The sequence below is a fragment of the Esox lucius genome, chromosome 3 (assembly GCF_011004845.1).
Source record: "Esox lucius isolate fEsoLuc1 chromosome 3, fEsoLuc1.pri, whole genome shotgun sequence".
NCBI classification, from domain to species: Eukaryota; Metazoa; Chordata; class Actinopteri; order Esociformes; family Esocidae; genus Esox; species Esox lucius.
In genome coordinates, this window is record NC_047571.1 from 22,134,993 (window position 1) to 22,157,526 (window position 22,534).

Sequence of the window (22,534 nt, forward strand, 5' to 3'; positions counted from 1 at the left end):
ACCAGACGGATACACCACATAGATAATACAAATACAGACACACACACACACACACACACAGAGAGAAACAGGGTCAGACAATGTGACACAGTTCTTCCCAGGCAGACCTCCACATTCCCTCCTATTACATCCAGCCAAGTGATCTCGACGTGGCTGGGATGAGAACACAGAGGAATGTGCAGCGGAGCACAGCCAAGCTACAAAACAGTCCCGTTATTATGGCTGCTAGCATGGAGCAGCTAGCATGAAGCAGAGGGTTAGCCAGGGCAGGGCAGGCTGAGCCTAGCAGCAATGCCGCAGCAGAGGAAGCAGAGCAGGAGTCAGTGAGTCAGAAAGCAGAGTGGAGCCAGGAGGATTAGAGGCTGGAGATGTGTGAAATGAGGCAGAAGGAACTGCGGCACTGAGCAGAATGGTCGGGCAGTTTTAAAGGAGGTAATTGGCCAGCACCTAAATGGTACAACATGCGTGTCATATAGGAGCTAATAAAACAGGTGTTTTTAATGTCTCAGTTGTTTTTCAGAGTTAATGTTGGTGCGCTGTATGTAGCTTGCTCAAACTTCATCATGACTTATATGTGAGCCTATGCATGCCTATCTCCATTATGGGTCATTTTTCTCAGATATATTTACCTCAAATAAAACTGTACTGATTGAACAATCTGGGGTTTGATGCAGTAGTATAAACATGAAAGCTTGATGAAAGCCTAGGCCTTAGTAGGAAGGCACGGGCCTTACTAACCTTCCCTTAATCTCTGTAGGAGAGCTTAAAAAGAAAGAGATATGGCCTCTCACAGAGCCTAGTTTACTGGCTCTGGGGGTCCGTGCAAACAGGGGGAAACAGACCGAGGAGGGAAAGAGGAACAGACAAGATCAGGACGCAGAGTTTAAGAACAAAAAAACCTTTAGGTTTCTTTATACAGACAGGTTATAAGACACACGTTAATGTATTCGTTAAGGAGTATTCATGCTTCTAAAGCCCTCCGTCCATTGGGAAAACACAGCCAGCCTGGGAGCCTCTCTGTTTGTGCAGATCCCGTATCGTCGTTGTAATCAGGCAACATCTGGCCTTACCTGGGGGTCCTCTTATCTCCCGCGTTGCTGTCGGTGTCTGCCAGGTTGAGGGAGGCCAGGGACATGCTGGAGACTGAAAAGCCACGTGGTCGAGTACCTGAATGAGGTAAACCAAGAAGACATATTTGAATGTGTCTGGCACTCTGCCCTGCACTTTGGACTGATGCCCCAAATATGGAGAAAGAAAACTGTTTACATACTGTTCTTTAACCATTATAGGTATATATGCGGTATCCTTGACATTGCTCTTCCTAACTGATTTACTGTTGTGCATGCCAGTTTCTTCCTCTGTTTAAAGGTATATACTCTCTAAACTTACCAATTATTTTAGGGATTCTTGCTTTGCTTATTCTAATTACTGGGGCTTGCATATTTGGACTGCTACTACTCCCACAACTTTTAAGCTAAACATGCCGGTCATAGTTTACATGTAGAAAAAGGTCTGTAATTAAACATATAAAACGTCCATTGCCTTGAATGGGATTTCTATAATGTGCTACTAACAGTATCTATTTCTGTTGAACCATTTAAGCTACACAGTCGAAACCAAGTTTGTTTCCCATGTATAGGCTATTCCAACTTAAAATGCTGAAACTGGAATTGACTATAAAAATATATTTCCATACATTCCATAACAAAAAGCTTGACCGACCAAAGCAACTTTATTTCACATGTTTAGGCCATCCCAACTTAGAATTCTTAAATGTGTATTTCATATGAATTTGAGTACATAAGCATAATTTGCATTATTTACCATTATTTAATCTAACAGTATTTTTTAAACATTCTAGGTAGAGAACGTTTAAATTCCTCCTGGCTCTACTTGTCTGCAATTCAACTGTTAAGTCATTCTTCAACTCCCACCCACAAAAGCATTAAAGCAAGCCTCAGTAAATGTACTTGTAATGTAAAAATGTAATTTTATATTTATAATTGTTCTTTTACGTTTGTTCTATAACTGTTCTTGTTGTCTATTTTATTATTATTTGGGTATTGTATTTCCTGACATTCTACAGCAGTGTTGGTGCTGGTAAACTAAGCATTTTGCTTTACCTGCTATAACATCTACTAAGTGGTGTACATGACCAATACATATTCATTTAATTCTATGTGAATGTTTGTGGGTGTGTTACCTGTGGCTCGGACGGGGGGTTTGGGTGACTCCATGACGTCCCTGTGGATGGATTTGGGGCGGGGCTTTTTTTTCAGACTTCCATGGCGTGGCCTGACATCCATATCCTCAACCTGCTTCAAGTGCTTCCTCCTCATGTACTCATTCTTTATGTAATCCCTCCTCTGCTTATCGTCCTCTTTCTTCTGCTGCTCCTCCTCTGCTTTTAGCCTGGACAGGAACACAAATAGACACAAACTCTCTAGGAAGTTATCGTAAAAGTTACCTAGCAAAAATAGGTCAACAACTTTTCCACTCCAAATCTCTTGACTTTTAAATTAGCATAGTTCATGGCAGAAGAAACAGAAAAATAGGAATGAACAGTTTCTAAAGTTATGCTAATAACCAAGTCTAAAAGTTGATTGGGTCGGAAAACCACTGAAATTGTAGTTATCAGAACCTCTAATGATAGTTATCGGAATCTGGAGGTCCAGACTGACCGTGCTTCCTCCTTCTTCAGCTCCTGCTCAAGATCCTGCTGCTGTTTCTTCTCCAGTGCCTCCTTCTCTCTTCTCAACCTCTTCTCCAGAAGAGCAGCTCTCTTCAGCGCCATGTCCTCCTCTCCTTTCCCATCGTCCTGGAGTGCAGATGGAGTCACATTTATAGAACTAGGCTTTGGCTGCCATGCAGAAGTTATGGTTCTTTGTAGCTCCAGAGAAAAAATTTGGTCAGACAGAACCGTCACATCCTCTCACTCAGTGTCCGTTCTGATTTCTCAAACGTATCTCAGATGGAATTCCATATCAGAGGATGTCTATCATAACTAATAAAAAACATGTTGTGCAGCGGGGGCAATTTTTCCATGTCTTTATTTTTCGCTCAGCAAATACACTGGGCAAATGTAAGCTATCCATTCTGTAGCAGCATATAGTTAGCTCTGTTGGCTATATTCTCCTGACATTGCTAACTAGTCTGTCTCCTGTTCTAACATTATTATGTGAGCTGTCATGCCTTGGCCTACATACTGTACACACAATTAGTGTCCCAGATGAAGTCATGGTTTAAGAGTCATAGTGTACATAGTTCATGTTGTGCCAGATGAACAGTATGAACTTTAAACTGTACTAGGGAGAAGGTAGGCTGGATGTTTTATAAAAGCACTTTCTGGCTAGGTGTTTTGTAAAAGCACTTTGATGCTTTATAAAATAAATTCGATTGAGGAACACATTCAGTGTTCACAGTGAGAGGTACCGTATGCTGTATGCTCCATAGTTGACACTATCCTTACCTTGTAGAAGAACCCACAGCACATTTTCTGGTCTTCTCCATACAGCTCTCCTCCATTCTCCCCCTCTCCACTGGTCTCCAGTCCCCGTCCATCCAGAGGCTTCAGCAACGATAGAGGCACCTCCACCAGGTCCCTGACCGGCTGAGACAGCACCTCCGCCAGCTGCTCCTTCCTCCGTTCCTCTCCGCTCTCCTCCACCTGTCCTCTCTCTTTGGTTGACTCTTTAGTGGACGAGTAGGGACGAGTGCCTGCACTCCTTATCCCCGCTGCTGCTACCTCGGTCTCAGGGAGTTTGGTTTGGTTTAAGGGTTCCTCTGCTCCCCCTGTCCCCCTCTCCTTGCCCTCCTCCGTAGCCCCTGGACCCTCATCGTGTCCCAGGTAGGCAAAGGAGGTGACCTGGGTCTGGCTCGGGGAGAAGCGTCTCAGCCTGGGCAAACTGTCCACGGATGTGGGGGTGTTGAGCATCCGTCTGAAAGGGGTCACCTTGAGCTCCGTGGGGCGCGGTGTGCGGGGTGTGCTGGAGTGGAAGGAGGCCGGTCGGCGCTTGATGCCTCCCGGGGAGCGGTGAGGGGCGCGAGGGGACCCTCCAGCTGAGGACAAGATGGGGGAGAGGGAACCCACAGATCCTCGTCCGGCTACACTGTTGCTACGGAGCTCCCGGAGCTGCCTGTAGAGAGAGTTGAAACATCTTTACTAAAATAACAAAATAAGCAATAATAACATTGATATGACTGCTTTAATCACAATACAGTAAACATAATAATAGATACATGCACAAAATATTTTACCAATATTTACATTCAGAAACTGACAGATTTATGCATAATTTACGTGATACTGATGATTATAAACCGGGCAGTTTGGATCTTGGATGCTGATTGGCTAAAAGCCATGATATATCAGACATTCATAAACCCGGTCTTTTGAATCCTGAATCCTTTATAACAGAGTAAAGGCTGCACTCTGCATTGGAACATTGTTGCTGGATCCAGCCCTCAGTATATCCCTGGGACAAATACCACACCTCCTCGACCCTACACGCCTGATCCTACCTGTGTGGTGAGGGTTCTGGAGGAGGTATGACCCAGGCCTGTTGCTGTTCCCTCATGGCCATGATCCTCTCCTGCTGCTGGGCCAGTCGCTGCATCTCTGTCTGCAGAAACCCCAGGGATGTGTTCAGCCTCTCGATGGAGCGAGTGTACTCTCCAAGGTCCACCTCTCCGACCCCAACGCCTGGAGCAACACATGCATGACACACTTTAGAAGACTGGCATCACACCTACCAACCGCGGACACACCAGGGACTGAATCAAACGGTCCACAGCATGGCTACTCCCTAGCCCGGCTCGGTCATTTTGAACAGTCTGCCAATGGTCATTGTCAAACCAAAGATGTCAACACAGCACTGACAGATTTGGATCTAGGCTTAGTTCTCCAAAAACACAGACAACACATGTGGATAACAAAGGGGCGTTTGGGGTGACGCACCTACACCCTCCTCACAGGGGGACTTGGGAGCGGCTCCGTCAGGCTTGCACCTCTCTACCGGGCCCAGGCTGCCTGAGGGTAGGAGATCCTGGGCAGGTTTGTCCAGGTCTGGCCCCCCGGGAATGGGGCTGGGGCTGGTGGGCGACGGCGTGACTCCTTTCCGCCTCACAACGTTGAGGAAGGCTGTCCGGCCCATCTTCTGACGGTGACGTGTGAATGCTGCCTCCACCTGGGACAGTGACGAAACCGTTATCTTTCCAACCAATTAACCGGGACCTTATCAACGCCATCAACATGATTAGGTTTGATAAGTAACTCAAATCCGTTGACTGGCTCTCAAAATAAACCCTGTTAGTAGAATTTGATTACTTGTATTTTTTTTATTGTTCAGGGTGGTATGTTGAGGGTGTCTCTGACTCAAGCTCCGACACAGTACACTACTTTTGACCAGACCCTGTTGGAAATAGGGAATAGAAATCCCTAGAGAATGGGCCAGTTCAGCCGAAGCCAAAAAGAAGCTGCTTTTGGAGGCTGGATAAGTCTTGTCTGGCTACTCAAACTCCTCTCTGCAGCCAAATGCGACCAGCTGCCCACAGACATAAGGTTCCTCTCTGCAAGGAATTTTCCTGAAGCCTCTCAGGGTGCAAAAAGGAACAAATCATCTGATTGGTCCGAGAAACACATGGATCCTGGTCCCTGAAACCAGTGTTGTGCCAGAACTGGAACACACGTGGGTCAAGCAAAAAATATTCAGAGTATTTTTTGATACTCTGATTGGTTTATTTTGTACAACAACACACATTTCGACATCACCTAAACCAAAAATAAAAATAAAAAGGCTAGATTAAATATATACCTTTTTCTTTTGGGCCTCAATGGCTCTGCGTTTCTCCTCCAGCTTCATCTTCAGGTGTACCATCTCTGATGACAAAAGGTGGGTGTGGTCTCTGGGAGAGGGTGTGGGTGGGGTCAGGGCTGGTTGTGCGGGGCAGGAGATCTGAGAAGGAAGACAGAATAAGTTTAAAGGGTGGGCAGAAGAGTAACCAAAACCGACATTAGAGAGCATTTCTCGACTAACCTCGGGCGTGGCAGTTCGTGTCGGCGGTGTGTTGGGAACGTTGAGCTCAGAGCTTTCGGGGGTGGTCCCTCCACTGCTCCGGCCCTCCAGTTTGCGGAACTTCTGCTCAGCGAAGCTGGTCATGCGAACCACGCCCCCAGAACCCCCTGAGGACGAGGCGGGGCTGGGAACATGGGACAGAGGGGCTGGGGGCACCGAGCTAAGACCTGGGCTGCTCCTCTCTCCCCTCTCTCCATTCCCATCTCCATTCCTCACGCCCCTCTCTCCATTCCCCTGGGGAAGAGGACAGGATCGAGTCATAGCCTCAAAATCCGGGTCCATATCAGAGTAATCCCTGAGAGAAGAGTTGTCCTCGTCCAAACTCTCCTGGATATCTTCTGTCCTCACGTGAATCCCTGTGTCCACCTCCTCCGTAGAGGCCGAGTTGGGGTCGGCCTCGTCCGCCCGGGCCTTAGCCGATCCTCGGGAGTCGTCCGGGTGCTCTCCTGGTTCGGGTGGTTCAGCTCCATCGTGGAGGAAGAAGCCGTTGGCCCCAGACCCCAGGCTGCTGTGGGGTCTCTCGGTGTCGTGAATGATCTTCAGGGCCTCCTCAATGCTCGGGGGTGTCGACGGGCTGACGGGCCCACTGCCCCCACTGCCATTTTCCAGAAGAACGCCGTTGGAAGATCTAGACAGCGGGACCGATCCCTTATTATCGCCTTCCAGGTTATAAAGCCCAAGACGGGGAAGTCCTTACCATCGCAGCCATCGTACGTACCTGTTCTGGTTCCTGCGTGGCTGAGTCTGGCTACGACCCGGTGTTTTCTGGACGTAGTCCTCCTCAGGTATGTGTCCGCCGTCGCTGCTCTGGCCGTTGACATTGACTGGCTGAAAGGAGAGGTGCCGCCTCATGGCCCCCTGGCTCGCGTGGTGAACTTTGAATGCCCCCAGGCCCTCTGTGCTGGCGGAGCGGGTCATGGCCCGGAGGGAGGGACCGGCACAGGGAGTGACATGAGGGTCCCCGTCCAGAGGGATCTCAAAGGAGATGCCCCTGGAGCGTCTCTCCTGAGGCCATGTCCCCACACAGCCATCCACATAGGACATGGAGGCCGAGCGCTTTATCACCCCTGTCAGACACGAGGGAGGTTACTTCCACACAGAGACTAAAGCAAAGAGAACTAGCAGTCTTCAGAACGACGTGCTTATGACTGTCAGTCGAGGATGGTTCCCATGTTCTTACCTGACACAGCGTCTGGTTGAAGCCTGAAAAAGGCAGTGAGACATTGAGTAGGAGAGCATTAAGATTAAGCTCAAGAGCACATCTCTGCTGAGATTAACTACACTGGGACTTTCACAAACTTGTTGAATTAGGGAACATTGGATTTTTCCATTTAATATAACATTTTACCTCTTGTGTTCTGGGCTGCCTGGTCTGTCCACTAAGTCCTGCTTGGCTGGGCTACAGACCGGAGCCATAGTCCTTGATGACTGGACTGGATCAGAGGCTGCTGAAAACCAAAAACCAACCAGCTTTCACCATATAAATCCAATAAAGCAATGTGACGTGGGTTGCGGTGAATACTGAAATGCTCTGTGAAATATAAATGCAGTCGTTTATCTTTATTCTCCAAATCATCAATTTCCAAATGTTTTACTCCCAACACCTATATCCTCACCTTCTGGGTCAAAGACTCTGGGCTGTACAAACGAAGGCTTCACCACTTCAAACCACCAGAACAGCTCTGCCATAAACACCAGGTAGTTACTCTGCAACAGGGAAAAACACTGACATAGGCAGGAGCAAGGACAAGCTAAAAGAACCAAATAGCAGAATTATCCACTAGGTGTCTCTATTGAGACAAGTCACAGAGGAGGCAACCCATATGGACTGGTGGATCAATGATCCAGTCAGGGATAGCAGGTAAGCTACCTCTGTTGCTAGGTAACTGTGTGTGTTTATGTATGTGTGTGTATGTGTGTGTGCGTGCATGTCTTCCTACTGTTTCAAGACATCCCAGGAAAACATGACACGTGCAAGTCCTGACATTGCTAAATGCTTTTGTAGGCTTATTGGTTAGGTATTGAATTTTAAGTTTAGGGTTAGATATAAAAGTTATTTTTTAACTGTCAGAAAACATGTTGTGTCGGCATTAAACAGCCTTCCATTGTTATAAATCTTGTGTACATTGGGAGAACGGTTGAAACACCATCTGGAATATTCTTTAGTATGCCACACTCACCACATTAACTGAAACCTTAATATGACTTCATGGTTTCATGATGTAATATCAGAAACAAAGTAGCTCTGGAAACCTCCATAGAAATGTTATTCATTTGTAGAGAGCCTTTAAAACAACATATGGGCCTCCCCTTCTATGGGAAAGACCATGAAACTGAGACAACGATTTAGTTTCTAGCATGCTGTTTCTTGGATATTGTCTTTATATTGGTAAATCTCTTGGAAATCGAATACAGTTTTTTGTCTAGAACACACTTCTCCACAAACAATGGGTATGAACAGTGTTCATTTTCTCACACACACACACACACACACACAAACACACACACACAGTGGATGTCTGTTTAGGGGTTCATGGAGGTGGTCAGTTGGGACCAGGGGTTTTGGCTGCTTTTCAAATGTTCTTTGATGGTCTTCACATTCACTTTTTCCACTAATACACACTAAGCGGTGTATGCACACACATACATACACACAGGCAGTCTCAGAAAAGGAAACAGTGTACCAACTATCAGGGACAGGACCAAACTGGTTCTGAATACTCCTATGCTACTTGCAATGCATTCTGGGGGTTTAGAAGCACATAACATGGTTGTCCACTATGTCCTGCCTCACACTGAAAACATCTTAGTTGAGTCAGAGACAAAATATGTACTGTATGTGTATTAGCAGTATGTCTTTATTGAAGCAAATAAAGAACAAGCAGCTCAACGATCACTGTGTCTTCCTCTAACAGAAACGCACCAAACAACAGAACAAAAGGGAAAGGAAGGGGCAGGCACAGAGGCGATAGCATGACCTGTCTGTCTGTCTCTGTCTGTCTGTCTGAATGTTTGTCTGTATGTCTGCCTGTTTGTCTGTCTGTATGTATGTCAGTCAGTCTAAATGTTTGTCTGTATGTCTGCCTGTTTGTTTGTTTGTCTGTCTGTAGGTATGTCAGTCTTCTGTCTGAATGTTTGTCTGTATGTCGGTCGGTCTGTCTGAATTTTTGTCAGCCTGTCTGTCTGTCTGAATGTTTGTCTGTCAGTTTGCCTGTTTACAGGAAGACTTTGGCCACAGCCCTAACTGTTCTAAAATTCCTATAGCGATACAGCAACTTCCAAGCTTATGACCTAGTGGAAAGGTCATTGTGTCAAAATGCATTACACAGACACACACACACACAAACAAAGCCCCTCCACCCACATACAACTGTACACTGGAAAGTCATTGAAGATTCATTCTTGCCAACAAGTAATTTTTGAACATCTATCCTCCTTGTCCCTTTACTCAACCCAGATGGTACCCCTCCCTTCCCCCCTCGCTGTCCGTACCTTGATGGAGGAGTGGGCATAGAGCATGTCCTCCAGGGAGAAGTGGCAGCAGTGGTTCAGGTTGTCCCTGCAGAAATCTGTCACCAGCTGCAGGTTGTACAGACTGTCAGCCAGTGACATGGTGTCTTTCAGACAGATATCTAGAGGGCGGGGAGAAAAGACAGACCAGGGGCGGGGTTACTGTGACCGTTCTCCTTTCAGGGTTTGTTTTCAAAGGCATTCGAAAAGTGCATCACTGTGTTGTTGTCAATATACAGTATATTCACTACATCTACATTTCATTCAGTTTATTCACAGCATTCATGCACAATTGTAAAAAAGCAAAAGCATTAAAATAGCTTTGGTTTAGAGACGTTCATGTATTTGTATTTAAGTAAGTATAAGTATTTGGCCAGAATCCCAGTCAGAGAAGCAGTGTTGGAAGACAGGACCCAGGGCAGGGACACCACACAGACACTGACAATGATGTCATAAGGGGCTGCCCGCACCAGAAGGAGCTAAAGGAGGTTTGGCCAGTGACGGCATCAGCCTCCGGATTCTTCAGGAAATACTGTATTTCTGCGCTAGGCCAAATGGAAAATTCTATGAAATGGAAGTGAATGGAAGGATTGTCACGTACTGTCGTAACGGTTTCTGTTATGGCACATCTTTACGCTATCCCATTCTAGCACACTAGATTTATCTATATATAACTGGGCACTCACAGAGGGGAGTGGAAATGTTTATCTTTGAAAAAATAACAACCAACGGCTCTCTAGTCTAACGGACTGTACTGCAGTCAAACGCCTGACGAATCATATCTGAGCCAGGCCTGTGGCATTCAGTGGGCGGAGGCTGGCTCACAGGCTGCTGTATCAACAAGCTCCAGGAGGAAACATGCCACTCTTTCTTTCTCTCCCTCACTATCCCCATCTTTCTTTCATGTTATATATCACTCAGGTGCAGGAGTTGGTTGAGCCCCACACCAACAGTTACAGCCCCACACCAGCAGTTAGAGCCCCACACCAGCAGTTAGAGCCCCACACCAGCAGTTAGAGCCCCACACCAACAGTTACAGCCCCACACCAGCAGTTAGAGCCCCACACCAGCAGTTAGAGCCCCACACCAGCAGTTAGAGCCCCACACCAGCAGTTGCTCTGCCCATGAGCGAATTATTTCAACATGATCAATAATGGCTGATCCCCTAGCTGTGACACAACTCTATCAAGGTGGCTGGGATGTGCAAAACGCTTCCAAATGACACACTTGCACAGCACAACACAACACCTTAATTATGAACTGTTATTAATAATAATATACTATTGAGCAGATGTTTTTTTCAAAAGCAAATAACAGTCACGCATGCATATATTTTTACATGGCCCTGCGTGAATCAAACCATCGACCCTTAGCGCCCCCTATTGAAATGATTAGCATTGAAAAACAGTCCTCAACAGAACATGACAGACTGGAATTGCCAAATTAAACATCACCACTAGAGGGTAATCTTCCCTCCAGACAAGATCCTTCCACATCATAATACTGGGAAAGATAGTTAGTCTCTTTGGGACCTAGTCTAACCTCATCTCTGTCAGGTCATGATGGTAGGGATGTTCCTGGTAGTGTCATTTCAGGTCATACAATTCCCTCTTCTGTAGTGACCACGTCTAACGGTTCAAATGATGAGAGACCCGGGCATACCGGCACCAGTATTTCAGGAAGGCCACCCTACTGGGCTTCTCACACACAACACGGCACTGACTGGGGCCACCAAAAAAGCACATTCATAAAAATCCAGTCATGTGGGCAAAAAGAAACGCTCCTCGCTATAAAGTCGGCCCAACCGGAGGTCAGTGGTGACCTTGTTGTACAGTACCTTCCAGTCTGACAGACGTCGGGCAGTAGAAGTGAATGAGTGCGGCCAGGGCACAGCCGTCCGTGTTGTCCTTCAGCAGATTGTCCACAAGGGGGGCAACTGGAGCTGACCTCTGCTGAGCATGCTCCCTCCTGTAGCGAGCCTGCAGCCATGGCAACGACAGAGACTAGGGTCAGTGAGCTGATCTATAGACTCAGAGCCAGGAGGAGGACGGATGGCCTTGTGCAGAATGGCTCCTCTGACAGAAGAACACAAGCAGTCTTGGGTCAAGCACAGATACCTAGTCACACCCTCTCTCTCTCTCTCTCTCTCTTTCTGTGTTTCATGCGCACACACACGCATGCACGCACGCACGCACACGCGCGATCATACAGTATTTTAGTCTGGGTGGTCGGTGGTAGGACGTCGCTGCATGCAAAGACAACAGGTGGAGACTGTGGATTGGACCAGTCATACCTTTACTAGAGCACTTTGTTCTGTATAGAAATGAAATGACAAGCCCGTTTCCAGAAAAGTGGTGTTAAATGGGAAGACAAGCAGAATGCAATGATGTGCAAATCATCTAAACCCTATATTCAATAGAAAATAGTACTATGGTAACATATCAAATGTTGAAACTGATTTATTGTTTCTTGGAAAATTCATGCTCTCTTTGAATTTGATACTTGTGACTCGTTTCAAAAAAGCTGGGACAAAGACAGCAAAAGACTGGAGACGTGTAATAATAAAAAACCTGCTGGAATATCACACAGTTAATCAGGTCAACTGGCAACAGGTCAGTAACATGATTGGGTATTAAAAGATCATTCCAGAGAGGATGTGACTATCAGAAGTGAGGATGGGGAGTCTTTCTACTCTGTGAAAGACTGCGGGCAAATAGTGCCACAATTCAAGAATAAGGTATCACAATGTAAAATAGCAAAGTTTGAGGATCTCATAATCTATGGTAGACCATATCATTAATCTCTGTATGCAAGGGACTAGGGCGAAAACCAATATTGGATGGCTGGACTGGATGGATGGACTGAGGCGAAGTGGAAAACTGTCCTGTGGTCTGACAAAATGTGAGATTATTTTCAGGAATCATGGACACCGCATCCTCTAGGCTAAAGAGAAGAGGCTTGTTATCAGGGCACTGTGCAAAAGCCAGCCAACGTGATGGTATGGGGGTGCATTAGTGCACATGGCCTGGGTGACTTGCGCTTCTGTGAAGGCAGCATAAATTATGAAATGACAAATCATTATGTCATTATGAAATGACAAATACAGCAAAGGAGACCCCGAACTGTTGAGCTGCTACCAATCCTATATCAAGCAAGAATGGGTCAACATTCCACTTTCAAAACTACAGCAACCTCAGTTCTCAGTTCCCAAACACTTAAGGAGTGTTGTTAAAAAAAGAGGAGATGCAACACATGCCCCTGTCCCAACTTCTTTTTAAACATGTTGCAGGCATAACATTTCTCAGTTTCAACACTTGATATGTTGTCTTTTTACTATTTTCAATTAAATACGTGGATAAGTGAATTGCACATCATTGCATTCTGTCTTTATTTGCATTTTTACGCAGCGTCTTTGTTGAAGAAAAAACAGCCAGGCCCCCAGGGCACGTCCACCAGGTTTACAATACCATGTGTAATACATTTACACATAGTTGTGGGTGAATGAGCCTTTCATTGATTAACACTAGTCTCACAGTCCTACATGAACCATCAGATCGATTTACATATATAAATCTCCCCCTGCAGTCCAGGAGAGCTGAGTGGATGGAGGTACAAAGACATCCCCTTATCTGACTTGGGTACATTCTTATATTTTTGATTAAGGTATATCTTAGGGTAGGATAAGCTGACAATTTTTGTACTGTACTTGACGGACAGTATCTTTGCTTTATGAGTTGTGTTATTTCACCGACTAAATAATTTACAGGCCAAGATCTAAACATTTCCCTAGACTTGGAACAACCTCTGCTATAATGTGTATGTAACCAATAAAAGTAATACAGCTCTAAACGCCGGATTCTCCCTCAGAGCAGAAAGCAGTGGTGTTCTGTCTGGTGTGTGATGTAGTGAGTTGATTACCTGTGGCTGCTAAATTACTGAGGTAACCAGGGAAGGAGTGGGCAGTAACCGGGGAAGGAGTGGGCGGTAACCGGGGAAGGAATGGGTGGTAACCAGGGAAGGAGTGGGCGGGGCTAGGGTACACAGGGCTGCATGTGGGATAGGGTATGAGGCGGGAGGGATTAGGAACTTTTGGGGAGCGGGGTCTGATATATGGACTCACAGGTACCAGTCGCCAATACCATTTGTCTGGATCCTTGAATTAAAATTGCACAGGACAGCAAGGGGAAAGGGGACAGTAATTAGGGAGTGACAGTAATTCATCATCTGAGTCAACTGATACAATCGGGGACTGTTTTATCCGCTGTGGAGGTACGAAGGATGCCAATACATTCACTGTGAATCCAACTCACCCACTGCCTCAGAGTCCTCCAGAGAGGAAGTTCTCATACACAAGCAACCATCCCATCTCATCATAACACACAGTGGTCTTGTTAAAGGACTGTTCCCAATCACACTCAATCAACTGTTTTAAACAGGCAGTCTGAGCTTGACGTTTCCCTCTGTTTTCAAGCGGTGAATATAAACCAACTACCTTGTCTGTCTCCAAAACAGCACCATATCCACTCTATAGTGCACTACTTTTGACCCACGGCCAATAAGACTCACAAGGCTCTGGTCATAAGTAATGCCCTATGAAAGGAGCCCTTTGTGATGGCGGCCTCTGCAGTGTCTGCGCTGACCCTGATGAAGGCAGCGATGGACAGGGAAGGTTCTGACAGACCATGTGCCAGAGCAGCTAATTGGGAGCATCCAGTTTGCCTCTGGCTGAGGCTAATAGGCACGTCAAGATCTCCCTTCAACTCAGCAGGAACTCCTTATTTCACACTTAGAAAAAAACTGTGTGTGGGAAGGGCAAGAGCTGTGTGTGTGTGTGTGTGTGTGTATGCATGCGCAAGAGCACACAAATGCGCTACGGCATATGCCTGTGTATCTTCAGCTCAGATAAGGATCCTTCTCCTCTAATGTACCAGAGACACAGAGAAAATATTTTGAGTTGGTCCAGTAATTTATTTACTGATGTAATTGTATGGCTCTTTAAAGAGCATCTATTCAATAGATTCCCTGCATAAGGGAGTTGAGCTCTGGTCACATGACTTGTTTGCTCTGGTCACATGTCTTCTTTGTTTACCCTTTGTTTATACAGGTAAGTCTAGATATGTTTACAGGTTATGAGGATGGGCATCTTCTGATTTGATTATAGTGTTTGTTTACTGTAAATCGCTGATCTTCAGACAGCATTGTAATAAAACAGAGGGATAGACTAAACTTAACAACAGTACAGAACTGTCACTCTGTCTCTCTCTGTCTGTCTCGGTGTCTTTGATTTGCTCTGTGTGTGTGTATATGTGTTTCTCTCTCTCTTTTCTGTCTAACAGTAAAGTGTCTCTTTCCAAAATCTAATAGAGCTGGCATGACACTGAGCAGATCTGTGGGTGTGTGTGTGTGTCAAAAAGAGAGAGAAAAAGTGAGGGGTGTGAAAAAAGAGTGAATGTGGCCAGAGAGAAAGAGGGACCGAAAGAAAGAAAACAATTGTGTGCTTCTGTATGGTGACTGGAGTTTGAAAGATTTGTTGAGGGGCCCTTGCTGTTGGGCCTGGGAGACCCTGTCTAGACTGTTACATCAGACCATGTCAACCGAGGCTAATGATGGAGAGAAATTAGAGTATCTGGGTGTATGTGTGTGTGTGTGTGTGTGTGTGTCAGAGAGAGAGAGTCTAAGCTAAAACTAGAAAAAGGTTTTTTTGGCCGGTCTCCTAGAATTGGGGTTACTTTTACGTTTTGGCATTAATGGTTAGGTTTAGGCAGTAGGGCTAAGTTAAATTGAGGCATAAAATGTAGGTTATTTAGGCTATGGTTAGGGTCAGGGAAAATGGATTCTGGATAATTCTGGATTAGGGTTAAGTTTCAGGTCCCCACAAGGGCAGAAAAACACAAACAAACAAGTATGTACTGTACACTCACCTAAAGGATTATTAGGAACACCTGTTCAATTTCTCATTAATGCAATTATCTAATCAACCAATCACATGGCAGTTGCTTCAATGCATTTAGGGGTGTGGTCCTGGTCAAGACAATCTCCTGAACTTCAAACTGAATGTCAGAATGGGAAAGAAAGGTGATTTAAGCAATTTTGAGCGTGGCATGGTTGTTGGTGCCAGACGGGCCGGTCTGAGTATTACACAATCTGCTCAATTACTGGGATTTTCAGGCACAACCATTTCTAGGGTTTACAAAGAATGGTGTGAAAACATCCAGTATGCGGCAGTCCTGTGGGCGAAAATGCCTTGTTGATGCTAGAGATCAGAGGAGAATGGGCCGACTGATTCAAGCTGATAGATGAGCAACTTTGACTGAAATAACCACTCGTTACAACCGAGGTATGCAGCAAAGCATTTGTGAAGCCACAACACGCACAACCTTGAGGTTACAACAGCAGAAGTCATCACCGGGTACCACTCATCTCCACTACAAATAGGAAAAAGAGGCTACAATTTGCACAAGCTCACCAAAATTGGACAATTGAAGACTGGAAGAATGTTGCCTGGTCTGATGAGTCTCGATTTCTGTTGAGTCATTCAGATGGCAGAGTCAGAATTTGGCGTAAACAGAATGAGAACATGGATCCATCATGCCTTGTTACCACTGTGCAGGCTGGTGGTGGTGGTGTAATGGTGTGGGGATGTTTTCTTGGCACACTTTAGGCCCCTTAGTGCCAATTGGGCTTCGTTTAAATGCCACGGCCTACCTGAGCATTGTTTCTGACCATGTCCATCCCTTTATGACCACCATGTACCCATCCTCTGATGGCTACTTCCAGCAGGATAATGCACCATGTCACAAAGCTCGAATCATTTCAAATTCGTTTCTTGAACATGACAATGAGTTCACTGTACTGAAATGGCCCCCACAGTCACCAGATCTCAACCCAATAGAGCATCTTTGGGATGTGGTGGAACGGGAGCTTCGTGCCCTGGATGTGCATCCCACAAATCTCCATCAACTGCAAGATGCTATCCTATCAATATGGGCCAACATTTCTAAAGAATGCTTTCAGCACCTTGTTGAATCAGTGCCACGTAGAATTAAGGCAGTTCTGAAGGCGAAAGGGGGTCAAACACAGTATTAGTATGGTGTTCCAAATAATCCTTTAGGTGAGTGTATATGTGTATATGGCTTTATATTTGTATGTGTCAGTACTCACCCTCTGTGATGCAGTAGCACTGCTCTCTCTGAACCGCTGCTCGTCCACCACAATCTGCCTGAGGTGCTCATTCACCTAGTGAAAGAGGGGGAGAGGGAGGGGACAGAAAGGGGGAGGCGACAGAGAAGGAGGGAGGAAGAGAGGGACGGGAGAGAGTGAAGCGTTATTATTGACGGTCACGTTAGCAATAAGCAGTGAGTGGAATGATGGGAAAAACATGGAGAGGCTGTGTGTGTTTCAATTACAGAGAGAGAGAGAGAGAGAGAGAGAGAGAGAGAGAGAGAGAGAGAGAGAGAGAGAAAGAAAGAACGGAAACAGTGACTTTCAGGGACAATAGTGTCTGGTGACTGACTAAACTGCATGTGTGGCTAGACAGCCCTTACCTCAATGTAGCAACAATAAAGCAATAATATCGCTTTATCATTCAGGACATCAACACATTGCCACGTCTCATAAGGTCATAAATGACACTGGGAAGTTAGAAAAGTGTATAACAGACGTAATAAAAGTTTATGAGGAAAAAAGTCCATTGACAAGTTTCCTCAAAATAACCCTGTTGTGTTATTCTAGGGTGGCTGCCTTTCTAAGGGCTTCAGTGATGTAACACAGGACCATAACTCCTACAGACTGCTCTGTCACTGGCATGGAACATAACTCCTACAGACTGCTCTGTCACTGGCATGGAACATAACTCCTACAGACTGCTCTGTCACTGGCATGGAACATAACTCCTACAGACTGCTCTGTCACTGGCATGGAACATAACTCCTACAGACTGCTCTGTCACTGGCATGGAACATAACTCCTACAGACTGCTCTGTCACTGCCATGGAACATAACTCCTACGGACTGCTCTGTCACTGGCATGGAACATAACTCCTACAGACTGCTCTGTCACTGGCATGGAACATAACTCCTACAGACTGCTCTGTCACTGGCATGGAACATAACTCCTACAGACTGCTCTGTCACTGCCATGGAACATAACTCCTACGGACTGCTCTGTCACTGGCATGGAACATAAATCCTACAGACTGCTCTGTCACTGGCATGGAACATAACTCCTACAGACTGCTCTGTCACTGGCATGGAACATAACTCCTCCAGACTGCTCTGTCACTGGCATGGAACATAACTCTTACAGACTGCTCTGAGACGGCCATGGACCATAACTCTTACAGACTGCTCTGTCACTGCCATGGACCATAACTCCTACAGACTGCTCTGAGACTGCCATGGAACATAAAACCTACAGACTGCTCTGAGACTGCCATGGAACACAACTCCTACAGACTGCTCTGAGACCGCCATGGACCATAACTCTTACAGACTGCTCTGAGACTGCCATGGAACATAACTCCTACAGACTGCTCTGTCACTGCCATGGAACACAACTCCTACAGACTGCTCTGAGACCGCCATGGATCATAACTCTCACAGACTGCTCTGAGACTTCCATGGACCATAACTCCTACAGACTGCTCTCTCACTGCCATGGAACATAACTCCTATAGACTGCTCTGTCACTGCCATGGACCATAACTCCTACAGACTGCTCTGTCACTGCCATGGAACACAACTCCTACAGACTGCTCTGAGACCGCCATGGATCATAACTCTCACAGACTGCTCTGAGACTTCCATGGACCATAACTCCTACAGACTGCTCTCTCACTGCCATGGAACATAACTCCTATAGACTGCTCTGTCACTGCCATGGACCATAACTCCTACAGACTGCTCTTAGACTGCCATGGAGAACAGTGCTGTGTGTGTCCCAACCAGGAGTGAGGAATTATGTGTGTATCTATGTCTTTTCTGTGTACTGTATGTGTGTGTATTGATGTTAATGTTGAGTTCATCCATCCACATACTGTATGTCAGCCTGAGTGGGCATCTATCCATGCATGGCTCGTTATATGTGTGTGTGTGTGTGTGTGTATGTCTGCCTGGACTTGGCCTGTCAGAGGGAGCGGGGAGCACATGAGCTTCTCCAAGGAATCATGTCAATAAGCTCAGCTGGGATCCAACAAAAAACAGGAGCCAGGACTCTCCAGAATCATGTTCATCATGTGTGGGACCTTGTATAGACATTGACTTAGACATTTGTGTCTTTCTAAATCAAGTCAAAATCAGACACTCTTGCATTTTAAAAATGTGTTTTCACTTTGTCACTACGGGGTATTTTGTGATGAATGACGGTAAAAGAAAAGGTGGGAATACAGTATGTCCCGAAGCCACTGTCCGCGTATGACCCAGTTTCCTCACCAACCTTGTTAATCCAAGTAGTGACTGCATCCTCGGTGTCGTAGGGCAGGTCTCTGATCCGGCCGTCGGGGTGGGAGGGGGTGTAGCGGTGAACGCAGGCCATCACCCGCTCCACACTCACCATCTCCACCGTGTACGCCATCATCAGTGTGTCCATCAGAGCCAGGTGGGAACTCTGGGGAAGACAGAGAGGATCCTCTCAGAGGTAGGGCTGGCCCATAAAACCACATCAGTGTGGATATGTTAGATTCAACAGCTATATAAGACTGAATGCTGTGTGTTATCGTGCTACTGCATAACCGTTTTGGGTGGGAATGTAATCGCGATGTCTTTGTTTGGCCATATATCCCATTATCAGTATTCACAGACAACATTAGATGCCATTCCCTAATTTTAGTCACCGAAAAGCTGGTTAACCTGAGGGTCAAAGATACACATCTCAGTTCAAATATAGGTCAAATAAAAACACTGGGGACATTTGGTACAAAATTGTTTTCCAAAACATTCTTGGGTGTCCCTTAAACTGTATATGGGGAATGGTTTAAAGGTGTGTTAGAGTGTGTATTTGTCTGATTACAACAGGACAAAAGCATGGCATTCTCCTGGCCTTTCCAGTCCCATTCCCTGGTGGTCAATACAACCAGTAGCTCTCCCTCCCCTTCCTGTTTCCGCCCCTGCATGAGTCCACTCCAGTCTAGCATCACCCAGCACGTGTTTACTTTCTGCCTGTGACATAGGTCACTTCACATTTAGATCCTTCAGGCAACTGCTTGTGGTAAGAGCTGATCTCCAGTCAGTTGATTAGAGCTGAAATTACAGTATGTTACATTAGAAACACACCATTTATTAGTGTTATACCCTAGTCATAATGTATGTAATAGGTCTGTAATAAACTAGGGCATACATGAGGTTGTATCAAAGTGGGCCCAAATGAATCGTAGCTATCCCTGTCCAAAGTCCTCCTGGTTGTGTTACTGATCAGGTTGCTGCCTGGTGATTCCTGCTGTCACTGCCCACAACCCACCTTATTGTCCCAGTCCTTGTCCACCAGGACATACAACTGACTTGGATTGTTTTTAAACTCTGGTCACAGCCCACATTAATTTATTAACCTGCTTGTCAACCCACAAAAACATGGACGTGACCAAAAAGGTAATGTAATCTTATTATCTTCAATCAGAACAGCCAGAAGAGGACTGGCCACCCCTCAGAGTCTGGTTCCTCTCTAGGTTTCTTCCTACATTGCGACCATACTTGGGAGTTTTTCCTAGCCTCTGTGCAGCCACTCTATTGTTGCTTGCTTTTTGGTGTTTCAGGCTTAGTATTTGTAAAAGCTCTTTGTGACTGCTGATGTAAAAAGGGCATTATAAAATACATTTGATTAATTTATAAGTTCTGCTTTTCTGATGTATCAAATACTTATGTCATGCAATAAAATGCTAATTAATTATTTAAAAATCATACAATGTGATTTTCTGGAGTTTTGTTTTAGATTCCATCTCTCACAGTTGAAGTGTACCTATGATAAAAATTACAGACCTCTACATGCTTTGTAAGTAGGAAATCCTGCAAAATCGGCAGTGTATCAAATACTTGTTCTCCCCGCTGTATAATTGATTGTTTATACTCAGTGTCTTATACCTTGTATTTTCAATAGAGGAGACAAACTGATCAAGCGTTCTGTGATTTCCACCAGTTCTTCTACTCCAGTGCCAGAAACGTCTATTTTAATAGTATTACCACCATGGAACTACAGTGTAAACCCAGTGTAACTGCAGAGCCACTGCAGTCCACATGGAAAAAAGTGGTAAAAATTCAGTGAGAATATAAATTCTCAAAATAATCCAATACTATAGAGTGAACCAAATACAATGCTGTTTAGAAATATTCAAACTCCTGACCAAATCTGTAATTTTACTGAATTACAAATTGTACATTGCAATGTGGTTCTGTCTGATATTTTATTTTAAAACACTGACACTCAAAATCAAATGCTGTAAGATGACATTGGTTTAATTTTAGTATTTAAAAAAATACCCTTTCACATTAATAATTGGTAGAGCCCTCTTTTGAGGCAATAACAGGTTTACACACATCTTTTTGTGTACTAGTTCATAGACAGTGTTTTGGTGATTTAGGCTCATTTTTCTCCTGGTTGTTCTGGTTGGTTGGACAATGCTTGTGGAACGCAATTTCCAAACATATTCTCAATGGGAATAAGATCAGCAACTTGAGCCTCTAAATGTTGTTTTCGCCTTGTACTTGTGGCAAATATCCTGTTGAATAATGTTCACCCCCTTAGTTTTTTATGGGACTGAAGCAGGTTCTCTTGCAGTATTTCCCTGTATTTTAATCCATCCATTCTACCTTCAATTTTAACAGGAAGCCTATTTCCTGCTGACAAGAAGCATCCCCACAGCATGATGCTGCCACCATCACAAGTCACTGTTGGGATGGTGTGACTTGAGACATTGGCATTGATAGGTTTACGCCACACATATTGCTTTGAGTTTGTACCAAAAGATGTATCTTGTTCATAACCTTTTCCCACATTATGGCTTGGTCACACTTATACTATCAGATGGTGCTTTTCTTTCTAGCCAATATTCTACACAGGCCAGTTTAATGCAGAGCTCTTGATATGGTTGAGGTGTGATGCAGCTACTATTTTCTGATTGTAGTAAACTGTGCTCACTGGTATATCCAAAATTATGGATATTATTATTTTTTAAATATATTTTCCTAATCTACGCATTTTACTCAATCTCTGACTTCTGTTAAATGCTCTTCGGTTTTCCTTTTACATTCAGACTGACAGCCTGACCATTGATCCTTCAACAGTGGGATGTATCCAGATATGACAGTATCTTTAGCAGTTCACAAGTGGGGTAAATGGTAAAGAAACTGTGTCCTCATTAGGGCAATTTCTTTTATCTGTGTAAACGGAGAGCTTCCAAAGCTCTCATTAAATATTGACTCAAGTAAACTAAACTATATAAATGTATTTGTTTTCTTGAAAATATTTCCCAAAATGAAACCATATGTCAACATATGGTTTCACTCAATAATTCACTTTCAGTGTCAGTGTTTCAAACTAAAATGTGAAACAGAACAACATTGTTATGTACCCTTTGTAATTCAGTAAAATTTGAAAATTAGTCAGAGGTTTGAATACCTTTGCAAAGTACTGTTTATTAAATGATGACCCAAGTATCTTCAGGTTTGCCATTAAAGGCCTGCCATTTCATGCACACCTATTTCTACACAGCAGCAAGCTCTTCTATTCAGAATGACAGACCAAGAGTCTTACTGTACACAGGACTTCACCACTCATACAGACTGGATGTGCAGCTGGTAGGTTTCGTCCTAGTTTGGGTCTGAACCCACTGACTTCATTTAGGTTTAGAACAATTCTAGCGGAATAAATAAGCTAAATAAGGAATGTTGTGGGGCTTATGGGAGTAAATACGTTACAAATCAATATAATGTGACTGAAAGAAAATCTAATTTAAAAGGGTTTA

At 44.9% G+C, this 22,534-nt stretch overlaps 1 protein-coding gene across 3 annotated transcripts in view; it reads right to left on the reverse strand.

The window, feature by feature from the left end:
- The window catches only part of camsap2b (calmodulin regulated spectrin-associated protein family, member 2b), a 38,789-nt gene that overhangs the window by 3,043 nt on the left and 13,212 nt on the right, over positions 1-22,534 (reverse strand). Inside the window, exons 3-19 of one of the 3 annotated variants that reach the window (XM_020045532.2) lie at positions 19,018-19,188; positions 16,746-16,820; positions 11,422-11,563; positions 9,567-9,706; positions 7,691-7,781; positions 7,423-7,519; positions 7,255-7,277; positions 6,793-7,141; positions 6,036-6,702; positions 5,814-5,954; positions 4,958-5,186; positions 4,522-4,702; positions 3,470-4,136; positions 2,682-2,818; positions 2,204-2,412; positions 1,071-1,167; positions 739-810 (exon numbers count right to left, since the gene is read on the reverse strand). In XM_020045532.2, the coding sequence (XP_019901091.2) occupies positions 739-810; positions 1,071-1,167; positions 2,204-2,412; positions 2,682-2,818; positions 3,470-4,136; positions 4,522-4,702; positions 4,958-5,186; positions 5,814-5,954; positions 6,036-6,702; positions 6,793-7,141; positions 7,255-7,277; positions 7,423-7,519; positions 7,691-7,781; positions 9,567-9,706; positions 11,422-11,563; positions 16,746-16,820; positions 19,018-19,188 (3,488 nt within the window). Of the gene's footprint in view, positions 1-738; positions 811-1,070; positions 1,168-2,203; positions 2,413-2,681; positions 2,819-3,469; positions 4,137-4,521; positions 4,703-4,957; positions 5,187-5,813; positions 5,955-6,035; positions 6,703-6,792; positions 7,142-7,254; positions 7,278-7,422; positions 7,523-7,690; positions 7,782-9,566; positions 9,707-11,421; positions 11,564-16,745; positions 16,821-19,017; positions 19,189-22,534 lie in introns of all 3 variants that reach the window. The other 2 variants (XM_020045531.2, XM_013133231.3) reach the window with 2 other exon arrangements.